The sequence below is a fragment of the Nymphaea colorata genome, chromosome 1 (genome assembly GCF_008831285.2).
Source record: "Nymphaea colorata isolate Beijing-Zhang1983 chromosome 1, ASM883128v2, whole genome shotgun sequence".
Classification (NCBI taxonomy): domain Eukaryota; kingdom Viridiplantae; phylum Streptophyta; class Magnoliopsida; order Nymphaeales; family Nymphaeaceae; genus Nymphaea; species Nymphaea colorata.
Genome location: NC_045138.2, coordinates 27,279,385 through 27,305,641, shown reverse-complemented (window position 1 = coordinate 27,305,641; position 26,257 = coordinate 27,279,385). Strand labels below are relative to the sequence as shown.

Sequence of the window (26,257 nt, the reverse complement as noted above, 5' to 3'; positions counted from 1 at the left end):
TTTTTAAGGCAAAACAATTTTTTAAGAGTGTTTGTATGACATCAAAATCAGGTTTCATCAGAAATCATTTTTAAGAAAGCCTGGTTCTAAAAAATAGATTAAATAAACTCATCCTTCCCAAGTTATTTACAAAACTAAAAGGAGATATTAGGTTTATGTTTCTATTCAAATCATTTAGTCCCGTGTGAGCCGTTTGGAAATGCATGAAATTGGTTAGATTTATTGGACACTTAAAAAAAAAATTATCATCATGAATCTGTCTTACTTTTTGAGACAGATGCAACCTACATTTAGTAGCACTCAGGCAAGTTCCTGACTGCTAATAAATATGCTCCGCAACTTCTACAACCATCTAAACTCTATATATTAAAGATAGGTATATGGTGTATACCTTACTTCATATATAGCCGATGGCTTGGTTACTCTGACTAGATTCATAAACAAATGCTAATTGAGCATGATAATGAAGCAACAAAGCATGATGAATTAAAGAAGTCTTGGATCCATAACCCACTGCTTACATCTTTCTCTTGGATGCAATGCTCCAGCCATCCAAAAGGCCCCTCAATTTATTCAGCTCAAAGGAACCAATCGGATCCATGGCGACCCAGATGAAGATCATACATATAAAATAGATTAGATCCCAAAGCAGTAGAGCAAAGCTGATATGCATCAGAAACACAGATCCAGATCTAGTCCTAAGATCCATATTTCGGCCATGCAAGTTGGATTTGGATGGGCCATTGTCCTAAAGCAGCTCACACTACAAAATGATTCAGCTTTCCAAAGTCACTGTCTTATGCACATCGTTCCTGTGGTGAGCGTGCTCTGTGATGTCATGAACAAGCGAAGCAGCGTCACGAATGACATTTTATGCTGCAACTGTCTTTTGTTTTATTACCAACCTTAACCAAATTAGATCAGCGGCAGAGTTAGAAATTTTATTTATTCGGAATGTGTCAAATTATATTTTTAAAATTTTCAAAAAGGCCGAATTAAGTTTTCCTAGAATTTTAAAGGAGTTTCCAATGTAATTTTTTCAAAATTTTAACAAAATTTTGTTTTCTTTCAAGTTTGAAGGTTGTTAGAGGGGAGGCTATGGCCCCCTGGGCCTGCCCTTACCTCATATATATAAACGTAGACTTTATATTTCCAAATTCTTCTTTCTCTCTCTTACTTTTCCTCTCTCTTTTTTTTTTTATTTTTTGTTTTTTCGTTTGACAAATGACAACCATCTTTTTTTTTTAATTGGAGAATCCTAAGAAGAAGAAAAAAACTATTTTTTTTTTTAAGTGAGATGTCCATTCCACTGTCCCGAACCCGAAGAACCATTGAAAACTCGTCTTCTTAATCCCTTTTTCCTCTTAAACTCTCGCTTGAAAATCCAGTTTCAATTTAGACTGGTTTTGCTCTCTCTCTCTCTCTCTTACGGGCCAAGAACCAGCTGAATCTTGCAAAAGCCGGCAGTGATATTTTTTCCAAAGGTTTGGGGATTACCTGATGTGAGAGAGTAGATGTACCTTCTGCAAAAGTGAAGGCAAGGCCATAGTCCACCTTCCTACACCAACCCCCACAGGTCTTTACCAACTGAATCTCTACCATCCGTTCAAGTAGACTTCGTACCAGTCATGGAATGGCAGCTCGGGCTGAAGGGTTGTAGATCGTGACTGATAAGCAGGCAGCAGCAGCAGCAGATAGTTTATATTCTTTGTCTATATTTTTCTTTCGACCGTCTATCTATTTTAATGAACAGTTTTGGTTAGATGATTAGAACTATATATATAAAGAGAGAGGAAGAATAGTGACACTAACTCACAGCCTTTACATAGTCACAGGTATCGTTAATAGTGAGATTTTTCTCAGTTATTTGTCAGCAAAGCTGAAACTATTGCAAAATATTCAGCCAGAAAAGAAAAAATCTAAAAGTTAGAAAAAATAAGTAGAGTGAATGAGAAACTAAGAAAAAAACATAACAAAAAAACAACTTGATCAAACGATAAAGAAGATAAAGTGAATCGGCATAGTTAAGGAAGCGTTTGCTTGAGCTCTTTCATTCGAAAATTTGTGAGTCTTAATGGCAAGTGACAAGATTTACAGGACGAGAACATCATATATGAACCACAATCAATCATGGACCAGTGAAAGAAAAGAACAAGAAAATTAGATTAGAATTCCTATGCAATTGTAAAAATATTATGTTCGACTAGAGCACCATATCAATCGCTCATCGAACTCATTGCCAATAAAAAGTGAGAGAGAGAGAGATAGAGAAAGAGCGCAAGAGACTACTGAAAACCCAAATCTAATCAAATATACAGAGGATGAATCTTCATATACTCGCATCAACGAAATCACATCATCAAACAACCGGCAAAGAGACGATTACAGCAACAACGCACATGAAAAAACAAACCAAAATCTACAACGTTGAAACAGACGTAAAACATTCAGAGTCCCAACAAAATCTCCAACCCAGAAATGAAGGAAAATGAAGCGGAAACTCACCACCACCCTGAAGATGGCGGAGTCGAATACCATAAAATTGGAAGTTTGGGAATTGTATCTTCAATAAGGACCCCAAAATGGACGACGTGACGTCCGCTTTGCGGATTCGATGCGCCAGCGGTAGAACCCTTACTGACTGAGGCCTTGTCCCCCAGTTAGGGTTTATCAGCGACCTTCCTATCCTTCCCAGGCCGCGTTCTCACTACTCCAGTGGAGCGCAAATGTATTCCCATTCCGTCTGTTACCTGGTAAAGACGGTCCAACTGTCCGAGGAAGAAAAACGGGTGGAAGAACCTGGATGGTCTGGAGACATTGTGTTCGGATCAGTACCCCTTTTTAGTTGCAAAACCCCATTTTCATCCTCAGTTGGATCCTATCCTGTGATCATACCACTAGTTCTTTCTGCAGAAGTTGTGGACCTGTGGTTAAGAATGGTTCATTTTGAACTTTGATCTCTGTTTTGGAACAAACTTTTTGTATGATCTTTATCTCTCTCAACAGTTTCGATCGAGAATATGAAATGGAAATGGAATTTATGCACATGTCATCATCACAAAAACGTTTTGTTCCACCGGTACGATGCCACTTTCATAATTTTTTAGCATATTCAACAAGGAATTTGTGCTTCTCAATAAATTCTATCTTTTAAGAACATGCCAATTTGAATAAGCTCCTTCAATCATCAATGGCTGAAATTGCTTACAGTGAACTGCCATCTGCTTACAGTACAAAAGAAAAGAAGCGACATGCGGAACATTTGAAGGGGCAGGACTGTTTTCAGCACATCGCCGACTATTTCAATGAATGAGGAATCCTAATTTTTGATGCGTGGAGAGATTCAGTCCTAAAACTATCTTCAAAAGGTCTTCGTCTTACTCTCCTTGAAGTAGTTCTAGTTTCTGCTATAAAGTTCAAAGAAACAACTTGTTGCAATAAAAACATCACAATAGCCTATGCGGTATTGCATTTGAGCAAATGAATTCAAGACTTCACAAGTGATCCCCAATTGGTAAGTTGTCAGTTGTACATATTATCAATTCGCAATGTATAGACAGAATGCCAAACCATATACTGCAGCTTTTCACTTAGAAAATTATTACTTTACCATAAAATATTTGGTGTCGAACAATTAAGAGCATAGATAATAGACAACAATGCTTGTTTCTCAATTGTAAACTCATAAATTTTAAAATATGAGGTTGAGGTGAGTGAATTCAGAAATCCTTTTTTCTTGGGGATCCTTAAGATTTGAGGAGCTTCCATAACAGTTTTTACAAACTCACATAAAACGTAAGTGTAAAATCTAATAAAGCTTCAAACATAAACACAACATCAATGCTATAAATGGGTTCAGTCAATAATTTGTCGATCCAATACTTTCGTAGTGATACCAAGAAAGATTGTGCTATGGGTGAAATTATTGGGAGGGTTCTCAAAAGTTTTCAAAACTGTGAATAAGTGAACCAAAATTAACAGATGCAGTAAGATGAGAAGGCATTGCTTAAGTACTTACAACTGTCAAATAAACAGTTGACACAGGTAATAAAAACCATGTAATTTTCATTTGAATGTAAAGTTTTTTCTTTTTCTTTTTCCTTCCAAATCGTCGGGAAAGATACTCCTATAAGGCTATTAGTCGCCCTAAGAACAGAGGCAGAGAGGGAGAGAGAGACCCCACCAAACCAGTCCCTCCCTCCAAAGCACATCATCATCCACCACGCCAGTCTCCCCTGCGAAGCTACAAAACCCTAATTTTAAAGACCAACTGGAACATGAAACCCTAGCTGTCTCTCTCTCCCTTCAATGTAACCACTCTTTTAATTTTCTTTCTTCCTGGAACATCCTGCCTACAGAGTTTCTGCACGTAAAACTCTCCCTCTCTAGGATGGGGGCCCCCAAGCAGAAATGGACGTCGGAGGAAGAGGAGGCGCTCAGGGCAGGCGTCGACAAGCATGGGCCCGGCAAGTGGCGCACGATCCAGAAGGACCCAGAGTTCGGCCGCTGGCTCTCTGCTCGCTCCAACATCGACCTGAAGGTGCCCAACTTCAGCTTCTCAATTTACTCTCTATCGAGTGTCGTGGCCTCCTTGCTACGTGGTTGTTGGTTTTATGGCGTTTCCCTGCGGCTGTTCAACATGCATGACATCATTATCGGTGGTTATGCCAAATTCTTTTTCTTTTTTCTCTTGTTGGTGATTTGCTGGTTTTCAGATGTCGAAATTCTTTGATCACTGCCAATATATGACACATGATCGTTGATATTTCATTATTCTTTTGTTTTTCGGTTTGAGTAACGGTATATCGCTTTATTCAAAAATACTTTTTGTTAAGTGTGAAAGAATGAGTAGCTTGAGTTTCAGACAGATGGCGCGTAGCCTTTGCTGAAATTAAAGATCATGCATGTTGGAAGCTTGTTGCTCGATTCTTTCACTTCTCATGGCTGTCTGATGTTGCTTTTTAATGTGCTATGGAGGACGAAAAATAATTTTGAGGGATTAGAGGAGTTAATCTAGTGCGCACACGGTCCTAATGTTAATATGTAATTAAGTGGAAAACAGCTGCATCCTCCAAAGCAGGATCTCTCCATTTTCAGGCTGGTTCCATGGATTAGAAGACTACTACAGAGGCTTCTTGTGAATTGCAATAATCAGTTCAATGTGGGCTTTCCTTGTTTAAAGTCCTTGTCTTGTAAGTCAATATTTCACGACCAGAATTATGGCAAACAGTTACGAGCCCCTAGTAGAATGCAAATTGTCATCTTGCTTTTGTAAAATTTTGAAGCATATGCGCATCATATGCTTATATGTGATGCACATGCATGTGTCATTGTGCATATATATAGTTGTGTAACTGTGCCTTTGTGTACATGGTAATTGACTAATTTAAAAATTCAGCTACCAGGTGCTCACGGGACAATATATGCTTAAAACTACTTGAGCGGATCAAAAGATGTGCAGAACATTGGAAATTTGATATTATATCATTTAAATTGGATTGAACCCTGAAATTTTGTTAATTTTGTCAATCCAACTGGAATAAAAAGATCTTCTTATTATCCCAAACATGTTTCGCCCTTAGTTTTGGGCCTGAAATCAAGCCATCCATTCGGAGGCATTGGCAACAAATTTGATTACTTTTTAATGGGCTTATTTTTATTATATTCTGAAGCGACATTGCTTTTAATTTATGATTTTTTTGGCCGAACAAGTTAAAAGCTCTCATCGGAAAGATGATATAGCCATTTCACTGCAATAAAGAGTTCCCACTTTGCATCTTGCTTGGATGCAGTCAGCTTGATGAGTATGACGTGAAATATAAACAAATGAGTACTCAAATAGAGAGGGGTGTTTTGGATAGAGTACAGGTGTACAGAAATTTTTCTTGAAAAGCTAGTTAGGAGGAATTTGGTGAATCTGGTGAAGGTGAAACATTTTCATGGTTTAATTTTTTTTTTTTTTTTTGGTTCCCTTTGGTTGTATCATCATTCATCAGTTTTTCTTGCTGATTTTAGTAATGTATTGGTTAGCAATTTTTCAGCACTTAAATGTCTTTTGTAATAATGTTAAGCACTTACTGAGGTCTTGCCATATTCAGGACAAATGGAGGAATATGAGTGTCAGTGCTAGTGGTCATGGATCAAGAGAAAAATCAAGGACTCCAAAGCTTAAGTTAAATCCTAGCATTCCTTCCTCATCTATTACAGTGAATGTCAAGGCCCCTGCCCCATCAACCACAAAGGTTGCTGATTCAAAAAGCTTGAACGATGGAAAAAACTCAGCCACAAGGTCTGTAGTTCTCTAACAATTGATCTTTATTCTGTTTTTACATGTTTCTTTGTCTTTTCACTCTTTCCCCTTTCCAAGAGCCTCTGTTTTTTGTGATAACATTGTGAATAGGAAAGATCAGGCATCATTTGTTCATTCGGACAGAAAGAGTTCCGACTTCTGTATGTGTCCACAATTTAGAAGCACTGTCAGACCCAAAATATCAGAGTATCCAGGACACCTATTATGGCATATCTGCCTGCTTCCTAGATCAAGCATGCCTTGGTTGTTGCCCACGTGTAGGCTGTTTCCATAAGCTTTCCTTTGTCATTGGTTTTTTTAATACATAGAATGATAGAATACCTGCTGGCAGATACCTTTCTTTTATTACAGCATTTTTTGTATGAGCCTATCCACGAAACTTTACCATATTGTAAGAAAAATTATCCAGTTCTCTGCTGTTAATTATTTGTTACATAGAGAATATCTCTCTGATGGAACTGCCCGTCTTGGAAACCCTCCTTGTTTTGCATCAGATTTTCGAAGATTGCCTTTACCTAAGAGTCATGATGACAAATTCAATCTTTTATCTGATTGAAAATCTTCTTGCGCTGCTACACATGACTATATGTCCTTACTCCAGCCTTTCACCCTTCTTTGTTTGTTACTTTTTCATATTCTCTTAAGTTTTTTCTTTTTTAAATTTACATCTGCTTTCCTTATCATCTGTTGAACAATTACCATTCACATTTTCATTACCTTGAATTTGGTTTGTCTTCAACATATATTTTTTGGAGTACTGATTTTTTCTGTTGGATACATCTACTTTTACCTTTTTTCCAACACTCAAGGTACAGTGCCATGATAATTGAGGCCCTTTCAGCTATCCGTGATCCTAGTGGAACAGATATTGGAGCTATTGCATGCTTTATTGAGGTTGGTTAGTACTTTTATAGTATTTGCATTTGCTTTTCTGTGTTAGACCCGTATGCTACTCCCCGTTTTTGGGTTTAAGACATAATATCATTACTTCTGAGTGTTGTATATATTGTATCACTGAACATTAGTACATTCAGTGAACAGCTGAACATTTAGTACAAGAATACATTGAGCTTCAGTTGTAGTGATTAGCAAGATGAATAATCCTTTTATACATTAAGAACATGGAACAACATTGCTATTAACTTCATTTTATCTATCCTCATCTATTTCATCTAATTGTCATGCTAAAGGAGAAGTTACATTGGCATGTTTCACCCTTCTGGAAAGAATTCATAACTTGTAGAATTCTATTCTGTGCTCAATTACTAAATTGTGCCTGAGTAAATAACTGCAAGAGATGAGCTGAATGTTTTTCGAGTTGTAGCCAACTAGCCGTATATTTCCCCTTCATCTTAGTCAACTATCTGATGGAACAGCTGAATGTTTTTCGAGTTGTAGCCAACTAGCCGTATACCTGTCCAACCTAAGTCTCATTGGCTACAATAATGATTTTGTGTGTAATTTGCTTAGCAATCTTAGTTATACATTTTTTTCTTCAACCTTCATCTTATTTTTCAATGTATATCATCATTAAAACTAGTTTCCAATCTTCATTGAGTTGCAGATTTACCTTTTAGCACATTGGAGTACATCTTTATATAATGTTGGCTACTTCTTTTCCATTTAAACCATGAAAATTTTGGGACTTTTTCATAGGAAAAAGTAAAAACCATAAAATGCTTTTAGTCATTGATGGAGTTATTGTTTGGTCTTAGAGTGACCATTATGCACCAGTCTTTGTTGTTAAATTTGAAGGTGAACATGATATGGAAATAGAGAAAGCTGCACTGTTTTCATTTTTCAATGCTATCCTTTCAGATGTATTATGCGTTTGGCATAGTTGGTTGCTCTACGTGAGCTCTGATACTGGTACATTACCAAGTTCTTCAGGCTATTTACTTATGCTTGCATTGATTTGCTCTTGTCCTTTGTTGATAAGAAACCTATCAATGAATTATTTGCTTTTGTGTTATTTGTGGTAGCATCACTGATCATTTTTAGTGTGAAATTGTTTATTTCACTGAAATTGGTGGGAAATAATGTTGGTAAGGCATTGTGGCTTTGCCAACTTTACTGGCAATCTTTCTGCTAGTTGGTGCCAAGAAGTTTTTGGAAATTTGAAACTTGGATTGGATGTTGATCATTAAAAAATCCTTGTACATGCAGTTCTCTTAGAGATTTTTTTAGTATCTTGATTTCAAATAATTTAATGATGTTAATGCAGCAAAGGCATGAAGTGCCATCAAATTTTAGAAGGCTGTTAGGTCCGAAGTTAAGACGGCTTGCTGGGCAGGAGAAAATTGAAAAGGTAAAGTTTCGATCTGATGACTTAATACAATTTTTGCATCCATAATCTTGTTTTTCTGATTAAAGCATATGCTTTTTGTGTCTGCAACTAATGTTTGCTTCATTTTTTCACTGTGAACTATCTGGCCCCATCTTTACAATGCTTGTAGCACTTTTAAAGTTTTATGGACTACTTGGATGAATCGAAATGAGCTGTTTTGCTTGCTAACACTTTCCGTTTTTCTCCTACTGATTCTCTCAACATGCTCATTTAGTTATCCCCCTTTTTTATAGAAAAAGAGAAACATAATATTATCCTTTGGTGAAAGACGTTATAGGAATGGATCTTAATAGTTTTAGCCCTGAATTTGCCGGTAAATCTTTAATATTTATTGTCACGTGATAAGGGGCTAGAAAACTAGCTATTGAACTTGTGGTTTCTTTCTTTCCTTATCTGTGTCTAAATCTGACTCCATACATTACTATGCCAGGAGCAGATGGCTCTGAGCCTAGCTAATTCTTAACCTTTTACATACCAAGTGACATTTTCTTGGAATCATAAGTCCAAATATGTTCAGAAAGTGCATTGAAACATTGGTTTTGCTCCCGATTCAGGAACTGCTAACTGTTCTTCAAAAGTTTATCCTTCGTGATATGTTTTCGGTTCTTTTATGGTTGAAGTTTCGTGTGATGTAGGTTCACAACGGATACAGACTTACAAGTTCTTCACTTGGTATGAGAACACCCACCCCCAAACAGACAGATCCACATCGGCGTGCAAAACTGCAACAGAGTCTAGGCTCATCGGGCAGTGAGGTCAAGGAGACTGCGATCTCCATAGCCTACAAGATTGCTGATGCTGAAACCAAATCGCTTTTGGCATACCGAGCTATAGTGGAGGCAGAGCGTGTTCAGAGGCTAGCTGAAAAGACAGATGCTATGTTGCAGTTGGCAAAAGAATTCTATGAGCAATGTAGGGTACGAAAAAGCTCATTTACCTTCCTTAACTTATAATTTTGTATTCTTAATTTTCTATGCGGCAGGTTCCCGGGGCAAAGTTGTCGTCATGGCTTGATCCATGTCTCCTCAACTCTTTGCTGTGAATCACTGTGTGGTTGGGCGAGAAATTGTCCTCCTACCTTCAGCACCGGGGGCTTTCTTCGGCTATGTTATGATTTGCAGCGCAACGGGTGCAAATTTGCTTATATGTCTGTAAAAGGTACTGCACCACATGCTTTGTGAAATAAAAATCCGTAATCTAGCAGAAGATTTGGTTCCTTCCCTCTCTCGCATTTGTAATCGTTGAACAGACCTCCTATGACGCCTGCTGCTGGATTGCCTGTATAGCATTTGATGAGTCGCCATATGGATCCAACCACGTGAATCATGTTTATTTGATGAACCAACTAATGCATCGGGGCGGCCTATTCTTTGAGCTCTCGTACTGCGTTAATGGGCAAGGCCGCTTTTGATGGCATGTAGCGACAAAGTCATACGGTATCGCCCTGTCTCCGCCCGTGTCAATTATGGAAGGCACGGCCTGATCCGGCCCGACCTGATTTTAATAAAAGACAGCTTTTAGAATATATCATTTAATCATATATAACTATATATTTATAATGAAACTATATAAAACATTAATACCTGAATCTGCTGATTCAGCCCAGGCCAAACTTACCCAAGTAAAGGCACGGCCTCAAGCTGATTCGTGCCTGCACACACGGTTCGTTAGATGCCGTCGTTGATTACACTAGCATGTAATGTTTTTTTTTTTTTTTTTTGGTACTTACTCTGGTATCGTGCATTCACCATGGCCACAAGGCGAATGCAACGATATGCGTTCCAGAGTTCAGTACTCAAGCGGGTGCCAACCTGTGCTTGCCTGCTTGTCCAGAGGGAGAGAGGCCTGACTACTTTTTCTGCTTGCCTGACAACAATTTAAATGAAGAAGTATCCCATCGGCTTATGGTTATATATGAACGTCCGCCATTTTGGGGAATGTTAAAATCCAAAACTAAATTCGTTGCATGGGGAGGACCTCTGGTCCGGAAACTTGAACATATCGATAGTTTTGAGCGGTTTGGTGGACGATTAGGATTCTCCAGAAATTTCCTTGTACTGTTTTGTCCACCATCCAAGAACATCAGGATTATTGGGTCCAACTACCAACAAACCTTTGAAGAGAATGTTAAACCAGCTTATCAGAAGAATATGTTAAAACCGTTTGCAATTTAAACAATAAATTATTGGATGTATGGTATGGAACCCCGTCGCCAACCCAACGTGCACAATCAGCAACCAAGAAGGCATAATACTTGCTTTCCAGACTGAATGGAACACGAAAACAGTGTTCTAACTGCGCTAGCCGGAATTTGATATCCCTACTCATTCAAGTCCTGTAACAGAAGCCTGGTTTCTCTCTCATACCTTCTCACAGTTGTCTTCTGCACCACCCCTTTCATTGGATATATGCTTTTATGGCCTGCCGAGTCACTTTCATGAGGTACACTAGATCAGAAAGGAAACCACGACTCTGACACCATACTTATATCATACAATTTCTTCCCAACAGTTGGAACTAGCATTAGTGCTCTCTCTCCTAAGAAGAACCAGTGCTTACTGCAGATGGATTGTCACCTATGATGCTTTTGCCCTTGAAAAGCTAGCGTATAGCTAATTGAAGAAAGCAAAATTAGATAACCTGGCAGCGAAAAGCACATAAATGACTCCCAAACTCTGAAATGATATCCACTAATCCTCCATAGCCTCCAACAGCCACAATCTGTAGCGCACATAAGAAGCCAAAGTGAGTTAAATTACGAAAGAAAGAATGCTAGAAAGAACAATAATATTCCATTTTTCTCTCTTGAATTGGCTATCCTTTAAAATGTATACATGTTTTATGCCAAACATTCTTGTGGAAGACCCATGATTGCATCTATCAAATCCAATAATGATAAAACCTTATGCAGGTGCTAACAATAACTTTACACTGGACAATAACATTCCTTTCAAAACCTCTTTGAGTAAGAAAACACTGGGTACAAGTTTAGATTGCATTTTCAGAAAAAATTTATTGGTTCTTACAGTAATGATGCCATGCAAAACACAAGTATGATTTCTAGTCAGAGTGTGCACCTTAGGCATGCAAACCATAGATCCATGTGATCTGGTTACTTCAGAATCACAAGAACAACATAAAGCTTGCAGCCTATAGTTACCAAAGCCCAGGTTTTTTTTTTTAATCATTCCATTCGCTCGCCAAACACTTACAGCAAGTCATATTACACTCATTTACCTATCTTTACATATTTATGCACGCTTATGCTATAAGCACCAGTTACAACTGCCACATTGCCAATCTACTCCACCTCAACAATAAACAAAGCAAAGCAAGCACAATCTGTATCGAAACGCAAATATGTGTGCATAATTGATCAATTAACTTGAACTCAACCAACATAAGCTCTGTTGAAATTTGACTAACATGAAAAGCCACTCAAGCTCGAACTAATAATTTGAGCTCATTCCCTGAATGATCCAAGCTCAAGTTGCCTCATTTAAACTTGGTTAGACTCATAAAAGGACAAGCACAGACATAACAGACCTATATCTATAAGATCTTATATGCAGCTCGCTCAAGCTTAACCATCCCAAACTTGAGCTGTAAAGACCAAGCTTTAGTCAAGCTCCATCCAAATTCCACGAGTCACATTTCAAGCTTGATTTATGCTCATGGGCTTGCCACTTGCAAGCATCTAGATACATATAATCAGTATCTTCTAAAAGTTACCAAAGCAAAGTTACAAGAAAGGTACATAAACATTGTTAAAGATGATCCTCACCATGAAACACAAATCTTAATATTTAAAAAGAAGAATAATGGCAGATCATAAATAAATACAAGTGCATTATTAAAATGAAATCTTAAAACATGTTAAGATAAGTAAACATACACCCGAAGGATGCAATGAAACAGAAAATGCTGATTGAGGAGCACATTGTATCTGTGAGAGAATCTTCCCATCAATGTTGTAACGAGTTAACAAAGGACTGGCCCCAACTGCCAAAACCTGTTACTTGATACATTAACATAATTAGAAACTCAGAACCATTAAAAAGCATCCTGGAAGGAAAGCAGATGGTGAAACATTTGATGCTATACTGAATTTAGTACTTTGACATATTCTGTATTGTATTTGTTGGCAGCTTGGCCAGCCACTAAAGATATGTCATACCATAGTACAACTGTCTTAATGTAGTTTAGGCATAAATGGCATCACAGATGCACATTTGCATGTACATGTGTGTGGTCTGACACCTGTTTGCTAAGAATAGGCACAACAATATCATAGTTTGTGTCTGATGTAAAAACCCGTTACAGTAGAACAAACCTGTTACAGTAGGACAAGTCAAATGTTGCATGCACTTTACAGCAAATCCAGACATCTCCTTGCCAAAGATCTTTGCTGAGGGATATCTTCCCAATTTTTTGAAAATCTAATCCTATTACAGAAAGTCCCAGGTTGGCAAATATAACATAAAAATAAATTTTAAGACCAGGCTACCTAACCAATGAAGTTGAGACAAGTAGGTTGAGAACATGGACTCAGACAACAATTCCCAAAAATATGCTAACAAAAACAGACACAATGTCGTGGAACATGAAGTAGCATATACTACATGCGTAAATGGATAAGATGTTATAAAATTTACGAGGCAGCATACGGTAAATGATGCATTATTCTTCCTAGCGAAGAATGCAAAGCTAGGTGGTCAACTAGTCAACTAGCTATCACCTGGACTCGATAAAACAAGATGATGAAGGTTTCTTGTTAACTAGGCTTAAGCTAGGCCACCAAACTTTGCTGATGAAGGGAAAATTCAGAAAATACCTGATTATTATCAAATATTGCATCTTGAATTGGGAAATGTGTTTCAAATCTTAAAATACATTCAGAAGATGGAAGGCTCCAAAGGGATAAACAGTCACCACCTCCACAAACCTGAATGACAAAATTAGCGGAACAACAACCATTAAGTTCAACAGCAACTCAAGTGAACAGAGAATGTGCTATAAAATATGGTGGTATGATGGTAGCGGTGGTTGTGCAGCAGGGAAGTGGAGCAGAGAAATCTATTGTGTTAGAGGGGGTTAAGGGCACAAAGATCATGTGCTATAAAATAATAATAGATTGCCTGTGTTGGTACTTTTCTTTTTTGGCCTGGTTGTTTTACATTCATTCTTCACTTTTTTTGGTCATGCCATGAAAAAATGAAGCATCATCTAGATGCAACTACAATGCAATGATGTGTCCATTAAGAGCAACTAAAAGCTCGGATTCCATAGTTACACATGAAGCCAGGCTAAATACAACAGAAGTCATGGCAAATTTTGGAATTCTCATAAAATAAAAGAAAAACATTACTAGGTACTGTTCCATAAGAACCATTAACATATGCAACACTGAGGTACATACCAACCAGTTTTCACTACTATCAATAGCTATGCAGCTAATCCATGAGAAATCTCTCTTAGTTCCCTTCTGTGTGAGCAAGCTTGTCGATGGATCTATGGTTTGTGCACATTTACCACTTCTACAGTCTACAGAACAGGACAATTGTTCAAATAAATGTTCATGGAAAAGGCAGTAAACCATATACAAGTCTAAATTAGACAATTAAAGAATTCACTTTTGCATGCCTTACTGGTATCAAGGAAACTTCCCAACCAAAGTGTATTGGTAAAAGGATTAAAGAAACTAAAATTCCACAAATTCAAGACAAAATGCACAAGGATATAGAAAGGAGTGACCATGACAGGGAAACGGCATAAAATAAACTTCCACAAAAGAAATATGTTATTCATAACTCTCTCTCTCTCTCTCTCTCTCTCTCTCTGTGTGTGTGTGTGTGTGTGTGTGTGTGTGTGTGTGTGTGTCTGTCTGTGTGTATGGGTGTGAAACATAGTTAATCCTGGAAAAAGTTTGGTCCAGAAGACAATCACAAAAAGATGGAAATCACCAGAAAGGAATTACTGGCCAACTAGGGAGGCCCATAAATGGGATTAGATGGATAAAGAAAACCGCAAGCCGGAGACTGGACATGTTGAAAGTTGCAACATGTAACATGAACCATGGACGTTGGTGCAACATTGGATAAACAGAATCATAAATCACCAATAAAAGAGGAAATGTATGCTCTATAGTAAGTTAGTAACTACATACGATCATACTGAAGTTCATGGAATGCAGAGAAAAATGGGAAACAAACTTAGAAGCACAATGCAAATACTGAGGTAATTGAACTAATGCTCACCCCATAGCTTCGCTGTCCCATCTTCAGAACCAGTTATGATCTAAAAAATAGAAAATGAAAAAATAAATAATTGAACAAAAATAGTCAGGCATCAAACATAAGAATCTTGTTAAGAAAAATCTGTAACACAAAATTTATTTTCTTAAGATATCTCAGCAGGGAGTGAGAAAGGCCTATATTGTTTGCATAAACTCACCAAAGGAACTAATCACACTAGATACAAACATGTACTGTCATAAGACAGTGAATAAACATTTAATTCCAACACCCTCAAATATTAAGCAAGATGGAGAAAACTATCTGTGGACTTTTGTGCAATGAAATACTTGTGCAAGTTATGAATTGACCTATATGCAGGTAAGCCTATGGTTGACTATTTTTAGTAGCCAACACAAGTCATGATGGTATCTCACAGCCCATATAAACTGTTGTGCAAGAGTTCAGAATGGTCTAATCAACCCAGTTTTACCATATTACAGAAGGAAACCAAGAAAGTGTCACATAGAACATGAACTACACTTTATTTGTGAAAATTGGTCGAGGACTAAACAAGGAACGGGCTCTAATGAGACTTAATCTGCCCAGAAAAAGGACTCAATGAGCTTCTGCATTATATGTAATCTCCTAGTACAATCTTTCAATAGTATTAGCAGAAAGGAAGCTCTCAAAAGAAAATTTTAGCAGCACGGAACAGAGGCAGGATTTTCCTACAGGTAAGAAAAATGTGTTTGCAATACATAATTCAGTAGGAGAAATTTTTACCTGATTAGTTGTGTTCCGGAAAATGACACAATGCAAATAATCTTTATGACCAGTAAAAGTCATTGTTCTTGTACCTGTTTCCTGGAAAACGAGATGCATATGGATTACAAATAAATTTTGAAATTATTAAAAAAAAAAGGAGCTTTGACATGAAAGTCCAACAGTTTGCCAGCAATGATTAAGATGATAAAAAAAAATATGACCAAGTAAACAGCCCATTGATGAAACATTTCATTCCCCCATGAAAAGAAAACAATCCTAACCAGGAACTTTTGCACCAAAGTCAAGAATGTTAAAACCATGAAACAAGATTGATTTTATGACTTGTGAACCAGCTACATCCAAAATAACTAAGTATGGAAGTGCATCACAAATCCACTATAAAGAGACAATGAAGGGGATTTTATTATCATATACATCATTTGCATTTGTTACATCATCTGCAGGAAAAGAAAACAATCCTAATCAGGAACTTTTGCACCATGAAAAGAATGTTAAAACCATGAAACAAGATTGATTTTATGACTTGTGAACCAGCTACATCCAAAATAACTAAGTATGGAAGTGCATCACAAATCCACTATAAAGAGACAATGAAGGGGATTTTATTATCATATACATCATTTGCATTTGTTACATCATCTGCAGATCCCATATTCAGCCTCTAGGTTTTTGCAACAAAGCTTTTCAGGCTCCAGCAGGGGCATTTTTCAAGCATGATATCTGCAGAAGGCCAAAGGAAGGAAAGGTGCGAGTCTGAGACAGCGACAGGAAAAGAGATATGCTTCACTCATATACCCACATTTTTTCAGTGCTGTCCCATTCCCTAACATTTCTCACTTTTGCCACATTATTCTCTCCAGTGCGACTCTGTTGACCTACAACTGCTCTCTCTCTCTCTCTCTCTCTCAAAAGACATGTACCTTATTTTTAGGGATGTTCAGCACGACTCAAGCTCCGCTCTGTTGTTAAACGAGTCAAACTCAAGCTTACACTAAAACTTGAGTTTATAAGCGAGTCAAACTCGAGTCACACGAACTTGAATCATTAAACTCGAATAAGCTCATGTGTTTCTAGAATTTGCCAAAAGAATTCAAAATCTGCAAAACACGGGGTCGCGAACCCTTTTAAGTTTTATGGAAATATTTTCTTACAAAATGAGGCAACATTAACATTTTGCAATTTTTATAGTTTTTCCAGAAAAATGCAAGAAATTTTGGGGCAACTTTAAAATTTCTTATAAAAGGGAAAAATGCCCTGTTTCACACGAAACCCTAATTTTGTCATTGAGTTTCTCTCTCCTCACTCGACCTTCTCTCCCAAGCTGTTCCATGGCCCTCGGCAGCCATGTCTTTTTGCAAATAGTTTTATGAACAGCCTCTTGCTAATACTCTTTTTTATAAATACTAGTATGACAGATAGAGAACGGTGGTTGAGACCTTTGAATTAAACAGAATGCAAACAACTAAAGGGTTGGTTGAGATTTTGGTCAGTTAGTAAATATGATTTTCGACTTAATTAAATTATTTAAATAAAACTGTTTAGCTGTCTCTACCCATAACAAAAAATTTAATGAGTAATATGTAAATATCTATTTTTTGCTTCATTTTTTTTTCTTTCACTCGTGCACATTTTCCCCCCAAAACTGAAAAACCAGTAGTAGAATAAGATGCCTTTAACTTATTTGCTGTTACAACTTACAAACCATCATATAATTAGGCATAACTGCCGTTGTGTAGAACATGTCATAACCAGAACCATACAAATAAAACTGTTCATATATAATTAACACCACAGGGTGTAGAGCCACTTCCACACAAACTAAGCTGTTCTAAGATACCCTTAAGGTGGCGTTTGTTGCGTTGGAAATATACTGTGCAACGAGAAAAAAAATTCAAATTTTTAAAAAAATTTCCTTTCCATCAAACGAGGAAAGAAAAAAGTAACCGTTGAACCCATTTCTGGAAATATCTTTGCGGAAATTTTTTTCCACCTGAGAGCTGGAAAAAAATTTCCAGAAATATTTTTTTGGCCGTTGGCGCTTCTCCTCGCGTCCAGCCTCTCTCCTCGTCTTGCTCTTCTCATCTTCATCCTCGGCAGTGCCTCACCCTGCTGCTTCCTCAACCCCCACCGCAGCCTCAACACCACTGCCCGTTACTCCTCCTTGTGTCTTTCTCATTCTGCTGAAACGAGTCTCGCTCAAAACCCTCTCACTCTCTCACTCGAAACCCTCGCTCCAAACCCTCGTGTTTTTTTTTTCACCCAACCTGCCTTCGTCACGCCTTTACCCTTCTCTCGCTGCTACTGCCTCAAACGCATCCGTCGCCAGCACAGCGTTCTTCCTCCTGCACAGCGTTCTCACCAGCGGCTTGATTTGGGCATCTCCTCACCAGCATAGCGTCTAGTAGCGGTGAATTCATTTTACATCAAGCAGGGCTTTCAGGTCTCTCTCTCTTTTTACATCCATTGTTTCGTTGGAATGAATTTATTTTCAGTTCTCTCTCTCTTTCTCTTCCCACCCCGATTCACGTTGGGGGAGATTGGAGGCTTGCTTGCTTGTTTCCTGGTAAATTCGAGTTTTTATAATCTCATGTTTCTTCGTTATTGTATTAGTCCTCTTTTCAAGCTCGTACATTGAGCTTCGAACTACCACCTTTATTCTCGTGATGGTTAGGTTGCTGAAGTTGGTAAATTTCTATAAAATGTTGCTGCAGAGATCAAAATCCCAAAGAAAAGCGATGACGAACTCGACCTAGGTTTTCTTCTCCACCCTCCTTTGCATCATCTTTTTATCCTCCAAGTGTAGTTCTGCTTGGTTCATACCTCACCTAGTAGAAAATTTTCTTGGATTGTTCTACTTGGAGGATTTTTGTATTTGCGGCAGTCTAGTGGGATTGGTCATAGGATTAGTATTGTCTAATTCCTAGTGAAATTCCCATTTATTTTTTCGTCTGATGCTTTCTATCTGCCGCTTTGTGGCATAACGCCTTTTTCTTCTGTGAGTTTTTTCAAGCATTTTTTTTTTCGTCTGATGAGGAAGAGCGTGCGGATCTTAAGTAAGATGTTTTTATTGTAGTGTTGATCTTTTGAGAATTTTTTTGGTGGATTTGTAGATTTTCTTACGACTGTCTGTTCTTCCTTTGGGCATTATACAGTTTAGAATCGTGCTTCTAGCTACCTTTTCCCTAGTCTTTGTGGCATTGATATTAAGAATTATACAGCTAATTCGAGCTTCTGTGGCTAACGCTCGCATTCACTGCTCTTGAGGGACTGTTTGCTACCTCCTCCTTTCCCCTTCCACAAGGTTTACACGGTGACGGTGGATGAAGAGATGATTTGAGGGCATTGGTAGATCATTTATTATTTATCCGTGTGTTTAAGAAACTATATCAAAAGATTATGTAAATCTAGAAATATGTTCCCTTATTATCAAACTAAGAAATTATTTTCTAAAAATCTGGAAATATATTTCTTTATCATCAAACACAGAAATATATTTCTGGAAATATATTTCTCAGTTATCACACACACACATCAAAATAGGAATTGGAAAAAAAATTTCATTCCTTTTTTTCAGGAAATATATTTCCAATTCCAGATTTCCAGGCCATCAAACACTACCTAATATAAAAAAAAATTAACTTTGTGTTATTCGTTACACACTCATTTCTACGCACCATATTAATGTCTTGCCAAAAGTAAGCAGAAATATTTTTTAAGTAGCCATGAAAAAAAATAGGAATAACATAAAAAATCATAGGTGTGCATCTGATTAATGTTGATTCTTTAGGTTTGCTTTAAAAAAAAAATCTTTCGTCTAATAAGAAGCAATGAAGAGCTTGTTGAGTACTTCACCAGAGCAGCTGGGCTATGAAGAAAGAGGAAGCCGCCATCCTTGTACGGCCACAATTAAACACCCAGCAGTTTTATTCCGCAATTGTTGTGGTATTGTACTTTCTTGTGGATATAACATTTTAGTTCCACTGCCACAGTGAAACACCAGCATTCAGACGCCTGTTAATTTCATCTTCGTGACTACATTATCCTTCCCAACTAGACTTGCTTGTCCTACAACCATCCTTCTGTCATCCCTAACCATTTCACAGTCTGCAAAAAGGTATCTGCCACTCAGAAATCTTCACCATTATTGTAGGAGCTCATGTGACCAAAAAAACTACATCTTTAAGGCAATCAATGCAACACCACTGGCACATACAGGAATCTTGTTTTGAAGTGATAAAAACTGCAACTTTTTAGTTAAATTAACAGACCTTTGTTACTGGTATGTGTTATTCCAAACCTGACTATCCTATCACAATCAATATAACTCAATCTAGTTGGACCCAGTCGAATTTAGCTTTCCTTGCCATCTTAAGTAGACAAGTTCCAGTGTCCAAGGAGTGGAATGGTGCCTAGAGATAACACCCTCAAGACTACTGTTAGTTGTGTTCAATATTACCAACAGCTGGGAATGCAGCTTAAAAAATTGAATGGAGCAAAAAGAAAAAATATGAAGTTGCAAGTAAGCACAAATTCCTACCACGTCCCAACAATAGGCACATGAATCACCAGCTGCTGCAAAAAGGCGCCCACCCTGTAAAAAAAACAACATAGTAACACTTTACATGACATAAATGTCACCATCTGAAAGATGGACATGCATACAACATAACTGAAACAAAGCATGCTGAAGATTTTTTTGACTTGTCAATTGACATGGAAAAAGGAACTTTAGGTAAATAGTTCAAGTTCCAAATATAATACAATTAAATGAATATTATCAATACCAGTTCACATCTGCTAAAATGCAGCTGCTCATTGAAACAAGACAGGTTTTTTTACCTTTTCGATCCATTGATATTAACTTGTAAAAGTATTTTAAATGTCAAAATGAAAAAAAGAAGAAGCTAATTCACCTCAAATCAATATGGCCAATCCTCTCAAAATGATTCACCTTCAATACCAATATTGACAACATCATAGTAGCTAATAGGCTAAGTCACACGGACGCTGCACATTGACTGCCGCACCCATGTTGACACGGTTCGAGTGCAGGTGTGGGTGTGGATACAGCTCGCATTCTCACCCGACTCGAGCCAACAAGAGTCCGGTGCAGCTGACCGCACACGACCATTTTCGTCCATTTGGACACGCACCCGACTAGCGTTTGACTCGAGTCGGGTGCAGTCAAACCGCGTCAAGCCTGTTTTCGTCTTTTTTGATAATTTTTTATTTAAAAAAAAATTAGCGTTAAAAAGAGGGTTTAGCATTTTTTTCCATTTTTGTGTTCTATTCTGGTTTTGTTGTTTTTTGTTTACTTGTTTAATGTTTGTACTTTGTAAGCATGTTAATGCTTAATATGTTACATTCATATACACAAATACATTATAACTTATAAGTATGTAATATATAATATTCATATGTAATTTATCCATAAAGTGTGTAATGTAGAGTGTATAGACTATAGTGTATACTCTAAATTTCTTAATTCCTATATATATATATATAATAAATTAGTAAGAACAATATATATTATTATAATAAATTAATAATAACAAATAAATATTCTCGCCCGCATCTAAATTTTTGGGGATGTGCCGCTCCGACACCTGCACCCCACACCTATGTGACGTAGCTTCCAAGCAACAAAAATTCCAATGGCATTTGAATCCTATGACTAAAAAAAGCCATCACGGAATGCAGGTAAGAGTAATGGCATTTTCCTCTTCAAATGCTGGTGACCATGCCTCAATATCAAATAGATCTACTATGATCTATAGTTGCCAATAGTTTTTTCTTTCTCACGGCCCATCATGATTAGGCCTGGGCATCAGGCCGGCCTGGCCCGAGACCCGAAACCCGAGCCCGGGCCCGGCCCGATTAAAATTAAAAAAATATTTTTCAAATATAAAATAAAATGTTTTCAATATAAAATATATATTTTAATAATATATATATATATATCATTATTAAAATAAAAATAATATTAAATAACGTGCCGAGCCGAATCAGGCCCCGTTTGTCTGACCTGGGCCTGCCTAGGCCGTTTTTTCAGGCCCGAACCCGGGCCCAATCGGGACGGGTACCCAGCCCAATGCCCAGCCCTAATCATGATTGAGGATATGCTTCCAAGGATACTCCACATCACAAACATGGGCATAGGGAGTAGTTAGAAATACAGATAGAAGCACAGGCTTAAAGAGATAGTGTCATACGTAGAGCACTTCAAGATCTAAGACTAGATCAAAAGCACAGCATCAAAAGTTCAGTAAGACAAATTATAGTGACCAGGATACAAAATGGATATAGGAAGCAATACAGGAAGCGGAGGCAAACAACTAAGCCACAAAATTTGCCACGGAGCAGGAACTAAGATACATTTACAGAACAATCATAGAAGCAAAAAAAATATAAATGAGAATAGTAATAAAAATATTAAATAAAAAAATATGAAAAATGAGTAGAAAGTAAGGTAAAAGTTAACAAAAAATTGAGTGTACAATCTGTCATTTATATTATTGCAACAAACACAAAATGCATCAAGAGAAAAGTAAGAATGAGTCAATGAAAAAAATTGGAAGATCAACTATGAAGCGAAAATAGATCATTTGAGATATGAATTTTCCTTTCTAAATAGAAAAAGCATTCCAGCATCCACAAATGAAAAACGAGTTTCTTCAAGCCTCCCCTGGTCAGGAGAAGCATCAAGCTTCTGGTCAGAAATGTGCTTATCAGAAGTGAGGTTCCCCTTAAAAGATTTTGTCTATGACATGAACTACTTCGCTCCTCTATAGATAGTCAATTTTAATCCGACCCACATAAATTTCTTCTCTGGACAGCATTATGGTAGTAAGTATATTTACTAAATCAATAGAAAACATGTCCACGTTTTTATAGTAAATGGTACATACATGTGTACGTACATATGCATCCATGCACCCACGGACATGCATGTATGCATGCAAGAGAGGTATCAGGTGACACAGGCAATGAGAAACAACTCTCTTGTCGATCAAATTAGGGAGAGAAAAAAAGTACTTTAAAAGAAACTGAAAACAAACATGTTTCAACATTTATGATACAAATTCATACAAAACTGAAGACCCTAAATGCAAACTGCAAGCAATGTAAATATCCTGTTGAAAATAAAAGGGAGGAAGAAAACCCACTTACTTGTATATCAGTAGCAACAGAATTGACTTCTGGAATTGGTGAAAGTGCATTCCAGGGCCCTCTATAAATCATCAAGAAAAATAGCACAAAAAGAAAATCTAATTGAGCACTATCACGCTGTCATTAGAAAGAAGGGTTGATGATAGAAAAAGTTTAGAAGAAAAATAGTTAATGACATGGAAAAAGGATCAATTGACACTTAAAAAGGTATGTGGCTCTTCCCATCCATATCAAACTAGTCACTCTCATACTATATAATAAGAAGACAATTAATGAAATGTCTCTCACGATATGATACCACAATCGTGACAAGCAAAACCAAAATGCCTCAGAAAACAGTTCAGATCATCAAATCAATTATTAGGAAAAAAAGAAAAAACTTGAATCTTTAAGAACTTACCTGTGTTGAGGGCTCACCAAATCAAATGAAGGGCTCAAATGGTGCCCTGCAGTAAAGCATCAGGTTATTAATGGTACACAAGACACATTTACATATATTCCCATATGGATAGGCATAGACACATAGCCACTAAGTATTAGATTGATGTTCCATTACAACAAGCAAAGAGAAACATTTGATGACCATGAACCTAGAATTAGCCAACAAATAAAAAACAAACCAAAGGTCACAAAGTGCACTATCTTGATTGATGGCATATTTATCCATGTAAAACCTGGAAGGTTTCAGATTTTGCATTAAAATATTGAAACTATGCGTTGTTCATAACCTTAACAAACTTGCAATTTAACCGCCATGGCTAGCATAGATTCATTGTCAAACTAAAGTCTCGATCCAATTCGTTAACTTATCAGAGATAATGTCCACGTGAGTAGATCAAGCACATGCCAACGGGCAAACACAACTGGTAAGATCCTGGTTAATATGCAGCAGGTCATGAGTTTGAACCTCATCATATCCTTTTACAACACGCAACTCCACTATACTTGCCTGGCTGAAGGTTGCTGCCTGCCGGGGTTTATGAGGCATTTATCTCAGAGTATTATTTTGTTATGGAGGTGATTGCAGGTACGAGTTCAACTAACATGACCAGGGCTCCTACACCAAACGTGGTTTATTTGTTCCCAGAGAGGGCAAGTAAACAATAAATGACAAATTATAATTTGTGATATGTTATTATTTTGAATCCTTATGAAACCTTGCCCATAGAGTATGACTGTTTCCTTCACTTAATATGATGAATATGTTTTACAACAGGACTGCCTAAGAACCTTCTACAAATCCTCAAACTACTTTATGCTCCATAATATGCATCTAGAGAACATTCAGCTACATGAACAGTAACATCACCTACATCTAACACTTCTAAATTTTGGTAATCTTGAAGAGTTTAAATTAGACAAATTGTTCTATAAATATGGAGAATTTTTGGACAAGCAACTGAACTAAAATGCTAGAAGAACCTGTCACTTAACCATTATCATCAGGATGGATCTCAAAAGGCACTTTGACAGGGTTTGGATCTTCAGCTTCCATGGCTGATGATTATGGACCTTTTTTATTCGCGACTAAAAACTTACAAACTTATGACAATGTTTTGCATGTGCTGTGTGTCAACAAAATACCAAAAAGTGATAGAAGTTATCTCTACCTCTCCATGTTATACAGCCAATTGACCTATTAAAAATTATTCTCCATAACTGACATTCACTTTAGTCAGCAGCAGAACATCTGATAGTAAAGCTCAGAAGTGACACCATCCACTTCTTAACCAAAATCAACTTCCTGCCTATAAACAAGACAATGAGACATGCTGTAGATCCTGGTACCAATCTTAACAACTTCTATATCAGAAAAAAGAGAAATAGAAATGGGTCTCTAATTGTAAATGGTTCGTCAGAGATTTATCCCGCGTCTGTGACTGCCAAAATTAGTTGTTGTAACAAGGTAAAGCATAAGGAAATTGAGTGAATATTTCGGGAGCACTACATAGAACATACAAGTTCCCATGACAAAATATAAAAAATAACAGTAACACGTATACATAGCTCACTGCAAGCTGCATCATTATCATGAATCACAAACAAGAGGATTGCACAGGAAGGAATGGATTACAGTTAGGAATATTACCATGCAATAGCTAGCAAAATAACTCCAGGTACAAATTACCTTTCATAGACAAAGGAGCCTCAACATTTAGAATTTTCTTCCACTTCCACCCTCTTATGTGTCCATCATCTCCACAACTACAAGAATACAACTGTAGGTCACACAATCTGAGGCAAGCATATGTTGCGACAGAAATTTCCAATCAATGGCTACAAAGCATAACGGATAAGGATGCAGTCTATCAAGTGCCGCACATAAACTAGAAGAAACGTTCCAACACAAACTGTCAGCAACCTAACAGCTGAACATACATGGGATAGGAAGTGGAGTTCCACGTGCACCAGATATTTCTCTTTTAATCCTTTACCATGCACATAACGTACTAGTTTCACCAGCAATACTGTTCGATACAGCGACATGGTTCTAATTTCTAAGCATCATTCGGCCGACAAATGGCCGGGGCACTGAGCATGAAACCAAAGACCAACAGCCGCTTTTTCTTAGCGACGGTCAGAAACATTACATTATTTTAGCTACATATCCATAAAACACCAGACGTATGACAGCTGAATGCCTCATTTTATTATGCTACGCAATTCCAAACCTTATAAAGCACGAATCTAACTGTAGACCATTCAAATACGCTCCTCGGAGAAAAAATACAAAAGAAAAAAATAAAAATAAAAAGCAATCAACTACGGAGAGCAAGCTTACCTCAGCAACAACGAATCCTCGTTATCGCCGAAGAATTTGACATCGTACACGGGTCCGTTATGGGCCTTGATGAATGACTGTGGCTCTGAGACTATGAATTCGTCACTGGAGAATCACGACAACAAATCATATGCATCAAGCGCATAAGATATCGCAGTAAATAATTAAAGCATCAGAAGCCCCAAGACTTTGGCCAGGTAGTAAAAAATAAAAGGAGAGACAAAAGATCATACAGCCGATAATCGGTCACGTTGGAATGCATCGACTACGACACAGAATGCAAGAAACAAAAGTGAGTACAAGTGAACCATAAGTCGAAAACACGGTCTGAGGACCCATAGCGAAAGGAACGAAGAGAACTCACGTGTCCGGAGATAGCGGAAGCGACGGAGTAGGTGGCGAGGGAACCATCGCTAGAGGCGGCGACGAGGACGTCTGGATCGGAAGAGAGCCTGGACGGAGGGAAGATTGAGCGGAAGAGCGTCAGGGTTAAGGCTTGCCTCTCGCGCAGGATGGCTTCTCTGTATCCTTCCTCGTCCCAATCCGTCAGATCGCCCATTTTCTTGTTCTCCCTCTCTCCCTCGGTGAGCGGGAAGAGGGAGGGAGGAATATAAAGCTTGGCGGGT

The 26,257-nt window shown here is 37.6% G+C and overlaps 2 protein-coding genes across 3 annotated transcripts; one reads left to right on the top strand and one right to left on the bottom strand.

The window, feature by feature from the left end:
• Window positions 1-4,147: 4,147 nt before the first annotated feature.
• On the top strand, window positions 4,148-9,873 carry LOC116257508 (single myb histone 4). 2 transcript variants are annotated; one of them, XM_031634348.2, is made up of 6 exons: window positions 4,148-4,540; window positions 6,099-6,289; window positions 7,120-7,204; window positions 8,535-8,618; window positions 9,293-9,569; window positions 9,640-9,873. In XM_031634348.2, exons 1-6 carry the CDS (start codon window positions 4,391-4,393, stop codon window positions 9,669-9,671), a joined length of 819 nt encoding a protein of 272 aa, XP_031490208.1. In that variant the 5' UTR covers window positions 4,148-4,390; the 3' UTR covers window positions 9,672-9,873. The 2 variants fall into 2 exon arrangements, with proteins under 2 accessions (XP_031490208.1, XP_031490200.1); XM_031634340.2 differs by having other exon boundaries at window positions 9,293-9,574.
• Window positions 9,874-10,802: 929 nt separating this feature from the next.
• Window positions 10,803-26,257, bottom strand: LOC116257499 (THO complex subunit 6). The gene is made up of 13 exons (XM_031634326.2): window positions 25,996-26,257; window positions 25,865-25,896; window positions 25,632-25,736; window positions 24,978-25,054; window positions 23,250-23,295; window positions 22,850-22,910; window positions 20,217-20,270; window positions 15,677-15,757; window positions 14,915-14,954; window positions 14,077-14,201; window positions 13,492-13,602; window positions 12,553-12,669; window positions 10,803-11,378 (listed from the first exon to the last, which is right to left on the bottom strand). Exons 1-13 carry the CDS (start codon window positions 26,188-26,190, stop codon window positions 11,289-11,291), a joined length of 1,134 nt encoding a protein of 377 aa, XP_031490186.1. The 5' UTR covers window positions 26,191-26,257; the 3' UTR covers window positions 10,803-11,288.

Bases quoted from the DNA above. Each gene is read 5' to 3' on its own strand.
- LOC116257508 (XM_031634340.2), top strand. From the start codon at position 4,391: ATGGGGGCCCCCAAGCAGAAATGGACGTCGGAGGAAGAGGAGGCGCTC. The intron at 4,541-6,098 runs GTGCCCAACTTC...TGCCATATTCAG, and splicing joins GCTCCAACATCGACCTGAAG to GACAAATGGAGGAATATGAG. The intron at 8,619-9,292 runs GTAAAGTTTCGA...CGTGTGATGTAG, and splicing joins GGCAGGAGAAAATTGAAAAG to GTTCACAACGGATACAGACT.
- LOC116257499 (XM_031634326.2), bottom strand. From the start codon at position 26,190: ATGGGCGATCTGACGGATTGGGACGAGGAAGGATACAGAGAAGCCATC. The intron at 23,296-24,977 runs GTAATTTGTACC...GCTTTACTGCAG, and splicing joins GGCTCCTTTGTCTATGAAAG to GGCACCATTTGAGCCCTTCA. The intron at 20,271-22,849 runs GTAAGTGGGTTT...TTTTTTTTACAG, and splicing joins CTGTTGCTACTGATATACAA to GGTGGGCGCCTTTTTGCAGC.